The sequence below is a fragment of the Eptatretus burgeri genome, chromosome 17 (genome assembly GCF_056783735.1).
Source record: "Eptatretus burgeri isolate ZD-2024b chromosome 17, Ebu_testis_v1, whole genome shotgun sequence".
NCBI classification, from domain to species: Eukaryota; Metazoa; Chordata; class Myxini; order Myxiniformes; family Myxinidae; genus Eptatretus; species Eptatretus burgeri.
Genome location: NC_140977.1, coordinates 30390769 through 30409388, shown reverse-complemented (window position 1 = coordinate 30409388; position 18620 = coordinate 30390769). Strand labels below are relative to the sequence as shown.

Here is an 18620-nt window from a genome sequence, read left to right as displayed (position 1 = left end):
GAGCAATTAAAAAAAAAAATATATATATACGTACATCTAAATAATCCAACTTTTTTTTTACAATTTTTTTTTCTCCACTAAAACATTCCCCCAGCCCTCACTGTTGTTCCTCTGAAAGCTCGATGAAGATACGTTTGATCACCTCTGAGAAAAATGGTCACACACACACACACACACACACACACACACACACACACACACACACACACACACACACACACACACACACACACACACACACACACACACACACACACACACCTCTTAAAGTATAGATGTATGGTACAATTAAAATGTGAGTATGTCTAAAATACATACTATAAAACCACACAAAACATGTTCTGGCGAGTGTCTGCAATCTTGAATTACTCTTGGTAGTCTTATCCTGTCTTTGCTATGCCTGGTGTTGGCTTAATGGTTAGGATTGTGGGTTTTGGATACTTGGGTCCTGAGTTCGAATCCCGCTCAGCTGTTGAATTAATACCAGATGGGGTTAACTTGGCCTGTCATCCTTCCGCGGTTGGCAAAATGAGTGCCAGCATGCTGGTATACTGTGTCGGAGTGGTGACCTGTCCAGGATTGTGCCCAATAGGCAAGGAGACTGCTTAAGCAGCACCAACGCTCGCACAGAGTATGGTCCCAATCTCCTCCTCCTGTCTTTGCTAGATCTTCTTTAAGCCGCTGTCACACCTTGACGTTTTAGCCAGCGTATGGCAACGTATCAAAATGTATGTAAAACGCTGGCGTACGCTGAACTATTGATGTTTTTTTTTCCAGTTTTGGGCGTATTCATAACGAGTTGGACGTATGCATAATGTATTAGTAACGTACACAGAACGTTTCGATAACATATCGATAACTTATAGCAACGAATGCTTAGCGTGTTGTCGGCGTTTACAACCTATGCCCAACGATAGTCTAACTTATGCATAGCGCGGCAGCGTATCGCCGACGATCACGTGGCATAGCCTATTAAAAGGCTGCAGCTCGACGATTCAAATCATAACCGCACTTGACATCGAAGTGTCAAGCCGCTGTTACACCTTGACGTTTTAGCCAGCGTATGCCGACGTATGAAAAATTTGCCGAATACGCTGGCACACGTCGAATACGTTACGGGTAAGTTTTGTATACGTTAAGAGCACTTTGAAGCACGCTGGCATACGTCGAAGTACGCTGAGTACGTCGACAAATTTTAAGCATGCTGAAAAATTTTCGACGTATGCCAGCGTGTTCCGCATACGCTGGCCATAAGTTGTAGGCACGTTATGCGATCGTTGACACACGTCGACACACGTTATTTGTAAGGTAATGTTGAGCGTACCCGAAACTTATTTCTAACCTATGAGTAACGTGCTTTGAACCTATGAGTAACGTGCTTTGAACCTATGTGTAACGTATCTCAAACGCATATTGACGTATGTGGATGTATTTGACGTCTTCTGGACGACCACATAACTTACTGAACGTGTTACTGAGGCCAAGGTCACATTTGCCACGGTGGCCGTGGGGTCTCCAAAATCTACGGCCACGAGCAATTATACGGCGGCCGCAGTATTTCCACGGTCACACAATGTAGCAGTCACAAATGTTTTTATTTTTCGAGGAGCCGCACGGCGTATTTAGGCCTAAGCCACATTTGCCACGGCTGCCGTGGGGTCTCCAAAATCTACGGCCATTAGCAATTATATGGCGGCCGCAGTATTTCCACGGTCACACAATGTAGCAGTCACATATGTTTTTATTTTTTGGGGAGCTGCACGGCGTATTTATAAATTGTGGAGACCGAAGATGTGGGGTTGCCGTATGGTCTTTGATTTGATGTCGCACGTTGACCTTAGGGCGTTCCTGCGGCGGCCATAGAATTTTCAAGGCAGTCGCAAGGTGCCTGCAAGGCGACCGCAAGGCGACCGCAGGGGGTCCTAAGGCGAACGTGTGGCCAGACGGACGGGAACGAATGGTTTAATTTTTTTTTTTACCAGTTTTTTTTTCGGCTTGTCGAATTGCTACGGCGAACATAGAAATGAAAAAAGTTATAACTCCGCGTTATAATTCCACGGCGACCTTATGGCCTGTAAAATATAGCCATACAGTGTAGGGCCACCCTGAGGCCACCTCAGAAACTCTGCGGCCGCCGCACGTTTCTGTCAATTCAGAGGGCGTACGGCTGCCGTATCCTCGACGTAGAGCAAATGTGACTTAGGCCTTAGGTCTTAGAAATTGTGGAGACCAAAAACGTGGGGTTGCCGTAGGTCTTTGATTTGATGTCGCACAGTGACCTTAAGGGGGCAGCCACAGAATTTTCAAGGCAGACACAAGGCAGCCTCAAGGTGCCCGCAAGGCGACCACAGGGGGCCCTAAGGCGAACGTGCGGCCAGACGGACGGTAACGAATGGGTTAATTTTTTTTTTTTTACCATTTCTTTTGTTTCGGCTTGTCGAATTGCTACGGCGAACGTAGAAATGAAAAAAGTTATACCTCCGTGTTGTAATTCCACGGCGACCTTACGGCCTGTAAAAGATAGCCAAACGGCGTCGGGCCACCCTGAGGCCACTGCAGAAACTCTGCGGCCACCGAACGTTTCTGTCAATTCAGAGGGCATACGGCCGCCGTATCCTCGCCCTAGAGCAAATGTGATTTAGGCCTAACTTACAGCTACCGTATAATGACGTATTGGCAGCGTTTAGGAGAATTGGTATATAAAAATGGGCTTCACAGGAGGAACCCGTCAGTGTTCCAGACTCCATGGTTTTTTTTTTTAATTCATTTTTTTTTCTTCGGCATGACGGTGATGTTTACACTTCGATTTCTTGTGCGGTTATGATTTCAATTGTTGAGCGGCAGCCTATTAATTATATTATATTATAACCGCACTAGAAATTGAAGTGTCAACATCACCGTCATGCCGAAGAAAAAAACAAACCAAAAAAAAAAAACATGGAGTCTGGAACACTGACGCTAAACATTACCTCGACGTGTTTTGACTTATGAGTAACTTACGAGTAACGTGTGTCGACGTGTGTCAACGATCGCGTAACGTGCCTACAACACGTTACTCATAGGTTAGAAATAAGTTTCGGATATGCTAAACATTACCTCGACGTGTTTCGACTTATGAGTAACTTACAAGTAACGTTTGTCGACGTGTGTCAACGATCGCGTAACGTGCCTACAACTTATGGCCAGCGTATGCGCAACGTGTGAGGCATACGCTGGTATACGTCTAAACATTTTGAGCATGTTAAAATTTGTCGACGAGCTCGGCGTACTACGACGTATGCCAGCGTACTACGACGTATGCCAGCGTGCTCTTAACGTATATAAAACTTACCCATAACGTATTCGACGTGTGCCAGCGTTTTAGACAAATTTTTCATACGTCGGCATACGCTGGCTAAATCGTCAAGGTGTGACAGTGGCTTTTGACTTGGTCGTGTCGACAGGTTGGAGGGTTGATTCATTTATTTGTTTTTATTAATTTTTACTACAGTTATCTATTCCTCATGGAGGAGCATACACATTGATCAAATGCAGGACAAAATCATTAGTAGACATTAATGTACATTTTTCATAAACTACAAGGACCTTGGCTGACATTGAACAAATCAACACAGTATATTGGATTTGAACCTGGTATCCCAGCATAATGAGCCAACTGTTTCGCTGGAAGACCTAGCGGGCTGAGCCTCAAATGCTTCCATTATGGAGAAATGTTTTCAGAACAAAGAATTGGAATTGTGAATGGGTGGAAATGTACAAAATCGCTAAAACTGACGTACGAGGTATTTACCGAAAACACAAATGCAACTTCAGAATACATTTATAATATACTTATTATTCCAATTTATTAATGATAAAAGCATTAATATTATTGTCATAGTCATATTCTATCTATCTTAGATCTCTCCAAACGGAAATTATCAAATGTCTTTGTGTCCTTGTTTGTTTCGCTGTAATTCAGATCATTTATCTATTTATATCTACATGGGGAGGACATATGGGAATGGGGACAGAATTGGACAAAAAGAAGAAGTGACCTGGCTATTCAAGTGGGGATCCCACTGCATCCCTCCTCCATTCCTTCGCAAGTTCATTTTAGAGGCCCTTGCGGTGGTTTTCTAATGGGAATTGAAGAGGGAGGTGGTGGTGGAATCACTTTAATAGAGCTTGTTCATTGTCCCCAGTGTGTAACCTTGAGTTGTCGGCTCTGTAACCAAGAGGCTCTTCGAGTGGGTCTCCAGTGGATAACAACTGAATTAATTAGTGCTTTCGTGATCACAAGATGATGAAAATGATGATTTTTTGCTTTGAGCTTTTATGACGATTTCATTCCATCATGGTAAAAAGGGGTTATTTCATGGAAATCATGTGACGACGACTGAGGAAATAAATAAATGTTATCCAAGGAGGATCGATTGGGATTTGTCCCAAGAGTGTGGGGATTACACCTCCATATGCTATGCAACCAAGGCCTTTTGTATTCCAGCAAGCTTTCATCCGAGAGAACCTTTCCTTGGAACTCATTCGCTTTTCGCAAATGTCATGTCGATCTTCTTTCTCTGCCAGTACTTTAGGATAATTACTTATTTGAGCTTTCCAAGCAAGAATTAAAAGTAGGTGGAACATCATCATTCACTGGCCCAGGGCCGACAGCATTCCAGGACCATTGGCCTTTCTCGCCATTGTTTCTTGCTAAAGATTTTTCTTTCAAATGATGATGGACAAAACTATTCTGCGTTTGTCTCTTGCTGTTACTGGAGACGTGCCACCACATCTCTCCCAATGACGTGATGCTCTTTGGCCTACTTCCCTCCTTTCATGAGATGCCCACTGTCCATCTGATGATAATCAAGGAAGGGAAGGAGAGGCATCAATGAGGAAAGTCATTGAATTAATTACTTTGGCTGTTCAAAATGTGGCAGCCATGTGGAATGAAATGGCTAGAAGTCTTGTGTGAGTTATTGAGCAGAACACATTGTTGTATGCTTATCTGGAGTGGATTTTTTGCCATTCGTTGGAGTGGACAATACTTCTGAGCACGACAGACAGCATTTCTCTCTCATTACCAACCATGAGTTATGGTCAATTAGGTGTCAAGCTGAGCTTTAATTGGTCAGGAACGAGGGGATGGTTGATAAACTCATGGAAAGGAATACTTGAGACAACAGCAGTGGGCATTTGTCCGTTTACTATTTGTAGGTTCACTACCCCGCGCATGCGAAGCGAAAAGCAGGGTTAAGTAATTGGTTCATGTCTGTCTGTTTGTCTGTCCGTCCATCTGTTTTATCAGTTTATCACAGAGGAACAGCCAACTTGAATCGAATGTTATATTTTAAACGTGAAACCGGAACATGAATAGAAAGACAAGTCTTCCGTTTTACCATATATTGGCTCTGAAGTTGTCCAGATCGCACATGTGCAGAGGAGTGAGATAACATTTTTTTATTCTGTCTGCCTAACAATCAAACAAAATCGAGACTCATTCCAAACAGGAAACTTACTGGGCTGAATTTACAAAAGGAAAGGCATAAAGTTAGACAGTTAGATGCATGTAGAATCACTAATCGTGTGATGATCACCGTTCAAAGTTAGTTGCCAATCGCCAAAGAGTGATTATCTAATGTGCAATCAAAGCCTAATCACAAGTGTTTAAACAACAAAAAAACTTTTACGCATGAGGGCATGTTTCAGAGTGTGTTTAAGGCCTTGAATCAAGCATTGCATGGCCTATAATCAGTCGTTTACATGGACGGTAGACGGTAAATATGGAATATGGATGCATTAGGAGTGCTTGAATTAGCTCGAGGAGGCAGAAGAGGATAAGAATAGAGCAGTTTGCTGACTTTGTGCCTTTGCCTTCATGTTCATCCTTCTCCAGAGTTCTCGGAGGTGCCTTGGCATAGGACTTTGGGCGCTCTGGGAAATGGGCCGCCATCTTTCCATGCGAGCTGCTTTTTCTTATTTGCACCTGTGTCACTTCTCCTGTCTTGAATCGTTCCTTGGTGAACCTTGATTACTTTGATTAAACCCATTTTGTTGCTGCAATTGAAAAATTGTACCCTCTTTTCTTTCCCGACATGTTGCCGTCGTTGGAACACACAAACTAAAAATCGACGAACGTGAGGCCAATGCGGAGCGATTTCGGTGAATTGGTTAGGTAACCTCTTATATGATGCGCTGAACAAAATAAATGTTCAAAAGGCATTGAATCATTGCGTGAGTGGTTTGCAAACATGTATGCCTCACGGAGTTTCCTCCCATACGTCACATCCGGCATGTCTGGAAAACTGCCACAATTTTGTCTTCCTTGAGCTCGTGGATTTGATCACCGTCAGAAAACGGGAGATTTAATCGTTTGCTGATGTGACATTCGAACGGATCGATCAGCATTCTCATTTTTGCTCTGTACCCTGGTCAGATGGGGGTACGTTCCTTTACGAATACCAAGATGCTTTATGATGACTCACGTCGTTGGTGTTACAAAACGAATCTGGTTCTGTCTTCATGACGATGCAGTTTTATTCAGTTGTATACGGAACTTAAACGTACATGACTTGTGTGATCTATGTGAGTAAAAGTTATTCATTTTAATTGGGTGGTCTAGTCACACGTGTTGGTTTGATACGATTAACTAATGAAAAATCCTCATGTCCTGTTACTGAATTTGTTGCTTGATGTTTCTAAAGAAGGGTTTGGATGTCCAGGTGTGCCTTGGTGCACGTCCGTCCAGGTGTGCCTGATGTATCTCTTAGTTGCATGGGTCAAGCCTGTAGGGCTTGTATTTGGATACATTTGTGGTTGCATACTCGATGTATTTATTGTAAACATTTGAAGCATCATTTCTTCCATTGCTTGAGATATTTAATGTGCTACCTGCGATGTAGCTCTGCTGAATAGTATTTTTGTATCTTTTGGGGTTCTTTTATTACCTGCAAATTCGAATATATGCCTGGTGTTGGCTTAATGGTTGGGGTGGTAGGCTTGGGATCTGAGGATCCTGAGTTAAAATCCAATTGGCTGTTGAATTAATACCAGGTGGGGTTGACTCTGCCTGTCATCCTTCCGAGGTCGGCAAAATGAGTGCCAGCTTGTTGGTGTCCTGTGTCGGAGTGGCGACCCGTCCAGGATTGTGCCCAATAGCCAAGGAGACTGCTTAGGCAACAACAACACTCTGCACAAAGTATGGTCCCAATGGATGGATGAATATTTGAATATAGCAAGTATCAACCGTCATCCTGTGTCTTGCTTAATTCTTCCCACGTCACAATAACTTAGATGTGCACAACTAATCGGCTGTTTAGGCAAGCACCACTAATGTGAAGTTTGTTTCCCTTCGTGAATTTCCATCTAGACGGGCGATTAGTTGTGTGTGTGTGTAGGATGATGTTTTTGTCACCGTTTAAGGGTTAGGCATGTGTTAGCAAGACGCTCGTTAAGCACCTTTCATAAATTTGGCCCACTGTTTTTAGGGATGTCATAATGGACGCATACAAAAGGCATGAATAACTAATGTAATGTGTTAGATAGGGTGATGTAATAGCCGCTGGAGAAAACGGTTGTAAAACTCGTGATTAATTAATTTATATCTCTTTAAATCTTTAAAATTTTATATTTAAAATCAATTGTACACTTGAAGACTGAAGAACACAAGTTGCCTTCATCATACTTCCAAAAACCATGCAATATATCGATATGTGGAATGTGAGTGTGTGCATCTCAAGTGAAAAAGAACCCGCAAAGATGGTGATGTACGATGCCGATTCAATGTTAATGGGGATGTATTCACCTAATTAATGAACATAGGCTGTAAACACACAAACCAACTCAAACCCTTAACATGGATTTTCTGCAACGTCACCCCCGTGAACAGCAAGACCTTCCTGTGTATATACCTGAACACTGCGCGGGGTATCGTGTTCCATGAACTGTCGTAAATGCATCGATAATTTTCCTTCTGAGATTGAAGTAGAGAACGATTATTGATGGGATGAGAGAACTGAGGGAAAGGAAATGAAAAATTGGTCAAACTGAGGAGTTGCTCACGTCAGATGGAGGAAAAACCAGTAGCTGTTGGTTTGGGTGATAATGAAGTGTGAGAAATTGAGAATAACTTGGTCATGGCCATAAAAAGGAGTTGAAAGATGGAGTGCGTGTTAATGTGATTGCACTGGTGTTTTGGCTGTGAAATTGAAACTAAAGACTTTTAAATGAATGGCTTATTTTTATTTATCATTTGCAACTTTCCATAAGTGTTCTGCAGACGTTGAACACATTTTCACTCCGTTGAACGCAAACAATATGAGAGAAACTGACAATACGGTCTTTGAGGACCTGCTGAGCCAGGAAATAATTATAAAAGTAATTTTTATCATAAACACTCGTCAATAAATGCTATTCATCATCATTGTTCTGACAGCTTTTCGAGTTCATTTTGTGGTTGCTGAACAATTCTTTACTGTGTTATCTGCAATTTGTTAGTGTGCAGTGACTTGTCCTTTCACCGTAATACCCTCCTTCGGTTGTGAGATGTCAATTTGCATTGTTTCACACCTTAGTTATATTTATCATCTCGGCTTCCAAACATGGTTTCATACCTCACTGTGTCTTGCCTTGATGTCATACACGTGCATGTGGCGTGTACCCCTTTTCATGATACTTATATTTACTGGACATATTTGGGACGGCATTTTGGGTTTTTTTCTTCTTCACCTCTGTACTTTTTGACACTCATTCCTAAAAAATATTTGCAGCAAGATAGCTTGGCATTGACAGAGTAAGTAGCTCAAAGGGTAGAATTCCATCAAGTTGTGTAGTTTGTGTTTGTCTTTGATGAAAGAGGCATACGTCATCTCCCTGCATTAAGTACACTATTTTCGGAGGAGATGTTGAACCAGCTCTCCTCTCTGCTAACATTTTGAATGCTCTTAACATTCATTTAATTAATTAATGAGTTTTATTACTTTAATAGCGTTCCACGGTGCATTTCAAAGAGTAGACCATCTTGTGCCAGTATGCCTGGTGTTGGCTTAATGGTATAGCGGGCTGGCTTAAGATCTTAAGGTCGTGAGTTTGAGCCCCTGTCCTGCCATTAAACAACACCAGGTGGGTTGACTCAAATTGCAATCCTTCCAAGGTCTACAAATTGAGGAGCAGCTTACTGGGGTAATCAGCAATTTGAGTATCCTGTGATGGAGTGGTGACCCATCCAGGACTGTGCTCCTTAGCCAAATAAAACGACTTCGGCAGCCCATTGCACCTCATGGTATGAAAGGAATGGTTATTATTTATTATTGGTATAATGTCCCAGTACCCCGACCCATTTTCAAATTCTTGCTTTACCAACACAAGAATAGGTGACAGACACCATCAGGTTTTAATGGAAATCGACACTTTGGAATGGCTACTCTATTCGTGCTGCCCCAACTTTCATTACGATCAAGGAGCAGACACAATGAGGAAGAGCTTGGCCTTGCTGTACTCCGCTTAAACTGTCTGGAGACATTAAACACGATTAGCACTGCCATTATGGTGTTGTGACAGCCATGAGAATGCTGTCCTGATAAGTACCATTACTGGTAATAAATACTTTTTCTGAGCATTAGGTTTCAGATGGAAGAAAAGCACACAAATTTGCTTTCGTTTTTACAATGAATGTCACTCTTGTGGTGACCGTGATGTGCCATTAAGCAATCGCAGATTGTCCTTTTGGTCCACTAACTCATTGAGATGTATTCTTGTAACATATGATCTGGTCACGGGGTGGTGGGATTTGTCTACCCTTTTTCTCTTTCCTTGTCTTTGATCTTTTCCTCTTTCCTTGCCTTCAAAATTTCCTGACAGGCCTACTGGTTGGAGCCATCCTTCGCTACACCACTGGTTCCCTGGCCACCCCTCAACCTCCGAGACTCAACTGCAGCCTGGCGGAGCGGCCAAGCACGTTGCTCATTAATGCCAGTGGTCGCGTGCTGGAGTACACGCTCCGGGGAGAGATCACCGGAAGCTCAACACCACCTCAAGAAAATGTCATGCTGAAACAGGTGTGCAGTGTTTCTTCACTGTTCTTGTCTTGACTCGATGCCCTGGACGTGATTGTTTCTAAAATATGGTGAATAGCTTAATGACCTGATGCATTTTTGTGCCTGCAACAACTGCGTGACTGTCCTCCTACAGCTTTTTAGTCTTTATATGCATGAGAGCTCAGGAAAGGACGTTGGTAAGAAGTGTAAAGCACAACGTAAAATGCCTTCGTGATGTTTGTTGCATCCTTCAAGTTGATATGTTGATATTTTGTAGATAAAAGCAGAGACAACGTTTCTTCATCTCATGTTTTAAGGTGGGGTTTTAAATTTCATGGAAAGGTATATTTGTGTTACTTGTATAACATGAAGTTGTTGAGAAAATCATAAGATTCTTTTCAATTCAATTGAATCCTAATGAAGCTGAAAGTTGTGGGGTATAAATTTATGGATGTGTGGTATGCACTGACTCAGCAAAGATTTACAATCGGGAGAAGAAAAAGAAGAAGCTCTGTATGACGAAGCATCTTCTTTCTCCTCTAAATCCTATATGTCATGATGTGATCATTCCACTATTATTTTGCAATTGGTCACTGTAATGACGACGGACACGACGGGATCACCTTGCCCGGACCAACTGCCGGATTTAATAGCGCATGCACACAACACATACGGGCCGGATGAATACAGCCAATCAAGCAAGCATAGAATTCAACAATACAATAACAGTCACTGGCTTTGACCCCAATACAAATTTCTATTCCAGAACCTCAGCATCAAAATATATATATATATATATATATATATATATATATATATATATATATATATATATATATATATATATATATATATATATATATATATCAAACAAACAGTTTCAAATGCAGCACCTCGCTAAATTGCATCAGATGTGGAAATAAATGTGAATTGTTGCTCCCAGCTTGCCAGCTCGATGACAGAAGATGCCGTTTGCATTTTTGCTGTCTCCATCCCTACCCCGTTTAGAATCTCGTGGGGGTATGGGCAAGTTGCTAGTCATACTAAAGTACAGTACGTAATTTGATGTTTGTCCGTTTGACCATGATACATTTGGTTGTTACTTATCCACTCTCAAGCAAACCTTCCAGGGGGGCTATGGGTCACACAATGGAGGTTGGAGCAACTTCATCCCCCACCCCCCATCACCTCAATAGGGTTTTCCACCTTGGACGAACTCCGTGTTATCGTGTATAATTAGCTTATCGTTGCGTTTCACGTGGCACACCTACTAGATGTAGAAATTATTATAACCACAAGCTATTCCATCAATTCTGTCCGACGTATGATTGCCTTTTCAAACAGTCGCTATTGTTGTTTAACACTATTGGAGGACACCTGACACCCTTGAGGCATTCAATGCTTATCGCGTCTGATGCGAGCCTTCTCAACTTTCTGGGCCTCGAGGTAGGCTGCCAGCTTGGCCGCAATGATGTCAGGCTAATAATAGTGCTTAAATGAGTTTATGCATGAATGATGTATCCACTTGCCTGTCTGAATTTTCTCGCCATCAGATGATATGTGGACTTTATATGGATTTTTTTTTATAACTTGTGTCTCTGAGCCTCATCGGTGATTTCTCTTGGCCAAGGCTTCAAGTGTGATTTTGCGATATTGCCCCTGATATGATATCTTTATGGGCCAATTGTGATCTTGCTTTGATCCATAACCCTATTCCTCATGGTCGCCAGCATTGTTTAATACTTGCCTGAGGTTAATTTGTGGAACATTAAATGTACACATCTATATTGTAAACAGAGCCGTGTCTGTCTGTTTGTTTGTCATGTTATAACTTGAGAATGGATTAATGGATTTCAATAATTCCAACGACGGTGGATTCAGGGAACTCCCAGGAAGGTTTGTGATGCAAAAAAAGAAAAAAAGAAAAAGGTCGGTTATTGTGTGCATGGGTACATGGGTGCAGGTGTCGAAACTGCAAACACCAACTTGCGATGCTGGTTATCCCGACACGGAGGGCAGGATCTCTCACGAATCTGTTTTTGTCAACTTAAGAATGGATTAATGCATTTCAATGATACCACTCTCAGGAAGTAAACACAACCACTTATACCTCTCCCTACAAAAATTTTTTATCGACAATGTTGATTCCCAATTTCCATGAATCTACACAATGCTAATTTACATGAAAACAAAAACTCCTCCTTCATCTTCTTCCTCACTTCTCATAATGGTGAGTCTCATCTTCTCATTCAATCATTCAATCAAAGTCTCGTTCAATCCCGTTTCTCATATCGATTAGATTCAGAAAACGCTTGCTATATTCAATATTCTTTTTTTTCACCATTTCCATTTTATTCACGTCACTGTAATATATAGTCCTATCAAACAGCATTTCTGATTATATCATCACAAAGCTTTTAAAGCATCACAAAGCGGGTGGCTCGACTTGCACACAGGTGAGAGAAGGGAACGAACAAAAAAGCACCTGCTATTTCAATAATTTATTTGCACGATTTTGAAAGTGAGTTAAAAAAAAAAAATATTTTCCCTTGAAACCTGTCAGTCAAAACACTATGCCATCTGTTTATTACATAAGCAACAATGCCAGAACTTCCCTCTTGCCTTCTGCACTGCATATTCTCCATTCGTGAGGGTTGGCAGACTGATGTGACATGGTGCTTCATGGAGGGGAGGATCTTCCAGGAATTCTTTTTTGTTCTTACCCCATAGATTAGCTATAACAGCAAAGATAGGTATTCCCTTCAGAGAAGCGATGGGTCTAAAATGTTCGGGTATATTTACACATGGGCGATGTATAGGCTAAGAGTCGCTGGTCCACACATGCACACAAAGGGAAATTTATTATAACCACAAATTAATTAATTCCGTCTGATGACAAAAGCTAAAATTATTTTTTAAAGTATTGCCCAAGACGCACGCACGCACGCACACTTACTTTGTAGCAGTCCATGAAACCAATGGCCTCCTCTGTAGTGTGCCTGTTTAAACCCAATATTATTTTACACCAGTTTAGGCCTTGGCCAAAAGTTTACACTTTGCTCATGGACCAAGCGTCTTATTAGGAAACTTCCTGGCCTATAAACTCTTTGATGTCCCCTTGAGATTCAATCAATAGAGAATCTTCAGCACATCAAATATTTTGGATTACCATTTGCATCTTGGTTTGATTCCCTTTCCAGTTTCCCCGCTTGACGATTTCCTATCCAAGTGCAAGAAATGGCCAATTGTTGAGGACTACAGCAACCCCTTTGTTGCAATAAATGGAGATGCTTTGTTCATGACAGAAGTCAATAGTTAAGGAGCTTTGCTCAAAGGAAGACTTCAACAGCTGGTTAGTCAATCGACGCAATGCCATTCCTAAGGGAAGTGTAAGGGGGAGTGAAGGGACTAGCTGGTGTGTGTTGTGTGTGTGCTTTCTCATTCAATAAGATCCTTTGTGTGGCGAAAATCTCACTACAGATAGGCACTGCAAATTTACGTGTCTGTGAAATAATGGTATCAGCGGGTTGCCTGGATAGCCTCGGCACAGGTTAACATTCGTGTCGCTGCCTTACTTATGAGGTCATAATGCTGTCCATAATATCACCTACTAGTGTGTGAAACCTTGGTATCTACACAGAAAATAAAACAACATTTAGAATACAGAAAAGTCACTGTGGTTGCTCCAGTGATGACACCCATTTCAGCTCAGCTGTGCCCTTTGCTCGATTCAGGTCAGCAGAAGGTAGTATGTAGCCATTGTTAGTTGTTTCCCAGAATGCCTAGTGATGAGCTTGAGACGAATCTTAACTGTGAGAGACTAAACATATGAAATCAAATTAATTTTTTGTCTTTTTTTTGTATTTATTCGCAATATTAATCACTTTATATTTTTACTTATTTTCCTTGACTTCCTCATCCTCCCTCCAATCACATGATTGGTGAGTACTCAGAAGTGACACAATGGGCCGTTCAAATAATCGATATGCCAAATACTTGCTCTCGTCCAAGATATGTCAGCTTCTTAATTTTTCAATATATATGCATAATGATTTGTAAGTAAAAGTATTGTTACGTCTCAGGGGAGGGGTATGAATTCAAACGGTAATTAGGATGTTTAATTAGGTATGCCATGCTGTTCAGTTGTACCAGGATCTCGATGTAATAAGTAGCAATTCAGTGGTGATAAGTTGTCAAGTAAATGTCCATTTCTTTAAGGGGGAAATGATAATTGTCACGTAATTAGATAGGGAGATGGGTTAGGGTAAGTGTGTATGCGTAAACCCTTTGAGTATTCCCTGGAGGCTTGCCGTGAAGTAACAGGACAGTGCTGCGGATGGCTCCGCCCCTTGATCACGATTGGCAGAAGGCGACGGCAGAGGGCCAATAAAAGGGCTCGATTGGAAGTGACGAGGACTCGAGTAAAAAAACGTTCTGTTCGGGAAAGGAAGAGGAGGAAGTCATAAAAAGAAAGCGTCTGGTCGAGGCTGTTGGTCTCGGATCGTGCTCTCTCGTTGCGCTGGTTCGTTCCTGGATTCATCGTGCCTCGTGGCCTTGCTGTGCCTCATGCCTCACCTCGGTTGGCTCTGGAGTTCTGCTAGAGTATGGGACCGAACGGCGGGCGGACCTGCCGCCCTCTCCTGCTCGCATCTTGGCGCGAGAACTGGCTCCCTGGTGGCTGTGAGCGGTCTTGGGCCTACACCAGGAGGTCGACACCACCAGGAACAGCACCACGGTGGCTGGTTGGAGCTCACAGGCCGGAAACCGCAGCTCTGCGCGGAAGGGCTGAAGGAACCTCGGCGCCACCGTGTCTCCTGCCCCTGACGAGGCAACGCCAGCTCGTCCGGCACCAATCCAGTGACTGTTACGTCGACTCCACGGGCAAGCCTGACCACTAGCTACGTTGTGTGTGCGTGTGTGTGTGTGTGTGTGTGTGTGTGTGTGTGTGTGTGTGTGTGTGTGTGTGTGTGTGTGTGTGTGTGTGTGTGTGTGTGTGTGTGTGTGCCTGGCGCCTTAGAGGGTTTGAAATTTGTATATCCACTGGAATTGTTTGTGTTTCCCCCACGCCCGAACCCACACCACCTCCCGTCGAATCGCCCCGGATCCCTCCTCTTGCCGAGTCTTATTATCGTTCTGGTTAGAGAAATAAACATTATTAACTTGGTGAAAAGCGACTCGTGCCACCTTCCTCGTCCCGTTTGCTGGAGAGCAATTAAAACCGCCATCTTTGGGTTATAAAAAAAATAAACCTCCTCCATCGTTTCGGCTCATTCTCCGTTGGTGGGACTGTTCAAGTCCTGTGGACGTCACATTGGTGTCAGGGTGTTGGATGTTCGAACCCCTCTAAATTATATTTGGTATCGGGAGAGTATACCAAGATTAAAATCTCGCCACGAATTGGAATACAAAATTACTGCGGGAAAATTTTGGCGGGAGTTTTCAAATTAAATTTAATTGCCGGCAAACGGGACTTCTGAACCATGGCGGATGTGCAGATGGCGGAGGAGGAAGGCCACGTGTCGGGCAGCGAGTCAGGGGAAGAAGGGAGAGACGGGGGTAGGATCGGAACCTCCCCCATTCCGAGCGTGGACCATGCTTCATCGCCCGTAACGGGGCCGGCAGCGCCGGAAACCGGCGCGATGTCGATTTGGACAATGTTGGAACGTTTAATGAGTGAAATTACAGCACAGGGGGCAAAAATGATGGCACATGGGGCAGAAATGGCAGATCAATTGGGGGTAATGGGGGAACAGTTGGGTGCACGGATTGATTTAATGAGGGATGAATTGGGGGAAAAGATGGAGAAAATGAAAACTGAGATGCAGGAGTGTGTGGATGTTAAATTTGGGGAAATACAAAGTAAATTCGAGGATAGATTGGAGGAAACAAAGGTAGAAATTACATTGGAGGGGGAAAATATACGGAAAAAATTGGTAGATAAAATTGATGCAGCGAACATTCGGGTTGATAAAGTGGATGAAAGCCTGGAACGTCATCGTGCCTGTGTGGATGCTCGTATGCAGCTGCAAGTAGAAGAGTTGGGAGAGCTGAGGAAGCAAGGGATGAATTTGGCGGAGGTAAAAGGATTGGAGGTTCGTTTGGCCGAACAAGATAAAATTATGAGCCAAGAGGGAGACTTGGATAAAGGCCTAGAAGAGCCGTGTTTTGTAAGAAGAGTGTCCGGGTTGGTTGAGGAGCAGCTACAAACTCGCGACAGAGCCTTGGAGGAGGTTGTGCGGGCTCAGAAGATCCTGCGGGAAGAGGTGAATCTGTTCATTCAACGTTTGGAACAGGAGGCAAAATTGTCCCATGAGACCCTCACCACAAAACATCTTTGGCCACAGGGGGCTCCGAAATTGGATACGCAGCCACAAGGATGTTTGATCCCTGGGCTGGATTCGGACAAGGGAGAAACTGGGAAGCGGGCCACCGGGAAAGTGATCCCCCTGGTAAATTTTGACTGGTCAGGGAGCCTTGAAGCTTTTCTGACGCAATTTCAGTGTATTTCCCGACTAAACGGGTGGAATGAGCGGGAACGTACAGGGAATTTGGTGGCAACGTTGCGGGGACCAGCCGCAGATGTGTTAAACGTGATGGCGGAGGGGATGTTGACCAGCTCCCACATTTGCGAGGCATTGAGCCGTCGGTTTGGATTCACAGCAAACTGTGATCTGGTGCGGGCCCAGCTCCAGCAACGCAGATTAAAGTCGGGAGAGACAGTGCAGGAGCTGGCACAGGACATTTACCAATCAGTTAGGATCGCGTATCGGGACCTTACAGTGGAGGCGTGGGACAGACTGGCACTAGAGAAATTTTTAGCTGCTCTTCCGGACCCTGAGGTCCAAGCGCTAGTGGAGTTACAGGATCCACCCACCGTTCACCGAGCGGCCGAGTGCGCGGCCAGGCTGGCCTCGTGGAGTCGGCCGGGTCGGGTGCCCGAGAGGCCATCGTTGACGATCCGACAGACGGAGATTCGGGATCAGGGAGGGGGGCTGGGAGAAATTGGCATTACCCAAATCTTTCAGGAAATTTGCCAGAAACTGTCAAGTTTGATAAGGGGTAATTCGGCAGTAGGTGTGCCACAGCGGCGGGGTCCAGCCCAGCCAATAGAGCAATTTGATTATGGCCGAGGGGGTCCGGAACCGGAAGAAACATTACACCGATACCCACGGGGGCCTTTTATGGGGAGTTGTTTCCGGTGCGGGCGAAGAGGACACGTGCAACGATATTGCCGGTACCTGGCAATGGAGGGACCCTCCAATAGTCTTTTACACTAGGAGAGGATGAATCCTCCTGCTGAACCACCAGGTCTATCCGAGGTGCCCTTACATAGGTCGGGGAGACTAGATCGGGCTGAGCATATAGGGCCATGCTCGGCTGGTGAGATTGTGGCGAAGTGCCCTCCTTTGGTGAAAATAGTGAATTGTGTGAAAATTGGCATGGGTTTGTAAGTTCTGCTGGGTTTTAGAGTGACAATAGGGACAGTGGGTAATTTGTAACAAAGCGGGCACGAGTGGCTGTCCAATGGCTGGTGCGTGGATCGGGTGAGGAGAAGTGCTGTGTGAGTTGTTTCAAGTTAAGAAGTGAAATGTATGGTGCACACATTGATTTTTCATTCGACATGGTGTAGTTACAGGGAAGGTCATGGTCAGTGAAGTGTTAGAAATGCAGGTGTCACATGTAAGGCCGATGGGGTGGGGGGAGTCATGTGGGTTTTGTGGGTGGGGATGATGTGCTTGTCCGCAGGGATTGCTGAGGCTCACGGTGAGCGTGAATTGCGACCCCCTTCAAGGAGATTCACCCAGGGTGGCTGATGGTGACAGTGTCTGGAGGCAACTGGGAGAGGGTCTGGTTGGGCGACCAAGGCGGGTAGGACCTTGGCGACCCAGGAAGGCCAGAGGAGCCAGTGAGACCGCTTCCAGTGTGTTGTACGGGGTTAGAGCTGATGGCTACCAGGGGGGTGGGAATCAAAGGGGGCGGGGTGGAGAAACGTCTGGGTTGGACTAAAGCTTACCTGTGGGCATGGTTGCACCTGAGATGCCCCCATCATCTTGTGGTAACCCACCCCACGGCCATGACGGGATTCAGCCTGCAATCATTAAAATGGGGACCATGACCTAGAAATGTGGTGATGACCATGGTGTGAGTGTTGTGAAGATGTGTGAGTCCCACTCGATCCCGCACAACTTGACATGTGCAGCAAGGGCATGATGTCCGCATAATTTTGGGGTGAAGCAAATTTGAAAATTGGCTCCCCAGGTAACGCTGGGTCTATAAGCATCCACTGGGGGACGCGGTCGCGTGTAAATATCCCGTGAATAGTGTCGTTAAGGCTTAGAGTAGGGAAGTAAAGTATAAGTGTTGTGTTTTTGTGGAACCTTTTGTTTCTCCTCCCCAGATCACTGGAAGAGTGTTGGACAGGAGCGATGATCCAGAGGATGGAGTGCAACTTCGCTCAGTGCTCTCGTGATTAAATAAAATAAAATAAAATGAATGATTGTTTCAGTGAGGATAAGGCCATAAGGGGGTAGTACGTTAAGCAGGATAGGTAAGTTAGCTGCGGCTCCCTGTCCATTGCCCCTCCTACTTTATTTCGTTAGGTTA

The 18620-nt window shown here is 44.1% G+C and overlaps 1 protein-coding gene across 4 annotated transcripts in view; it reads left to right on the top strand.

Annotated features, from left to right (window-relative positions):
* Nucleotides 1-18620, top strand: part of LOC147009669 (sodium/hydrogen exchanger 6-like) — a 112178-nt gene that overhangs the window by 15197 nt on the left and 78361 nt on the right. For all 4 annotated transcript variants that reach the window (XM_085860962.1, XM_085860961.1, XM_085860960.1 and 1 more), the window contains exon 2: nucleotides 9841-10037. In XM_085860962.1, coding sequence (XP_085717088.1) covers nucleotides 9841-10037 — 197 coding nt within the window. The remainder of the gene's footprint in view (nucleotides 1-9840; nucleotides 10038-18620) is intronic.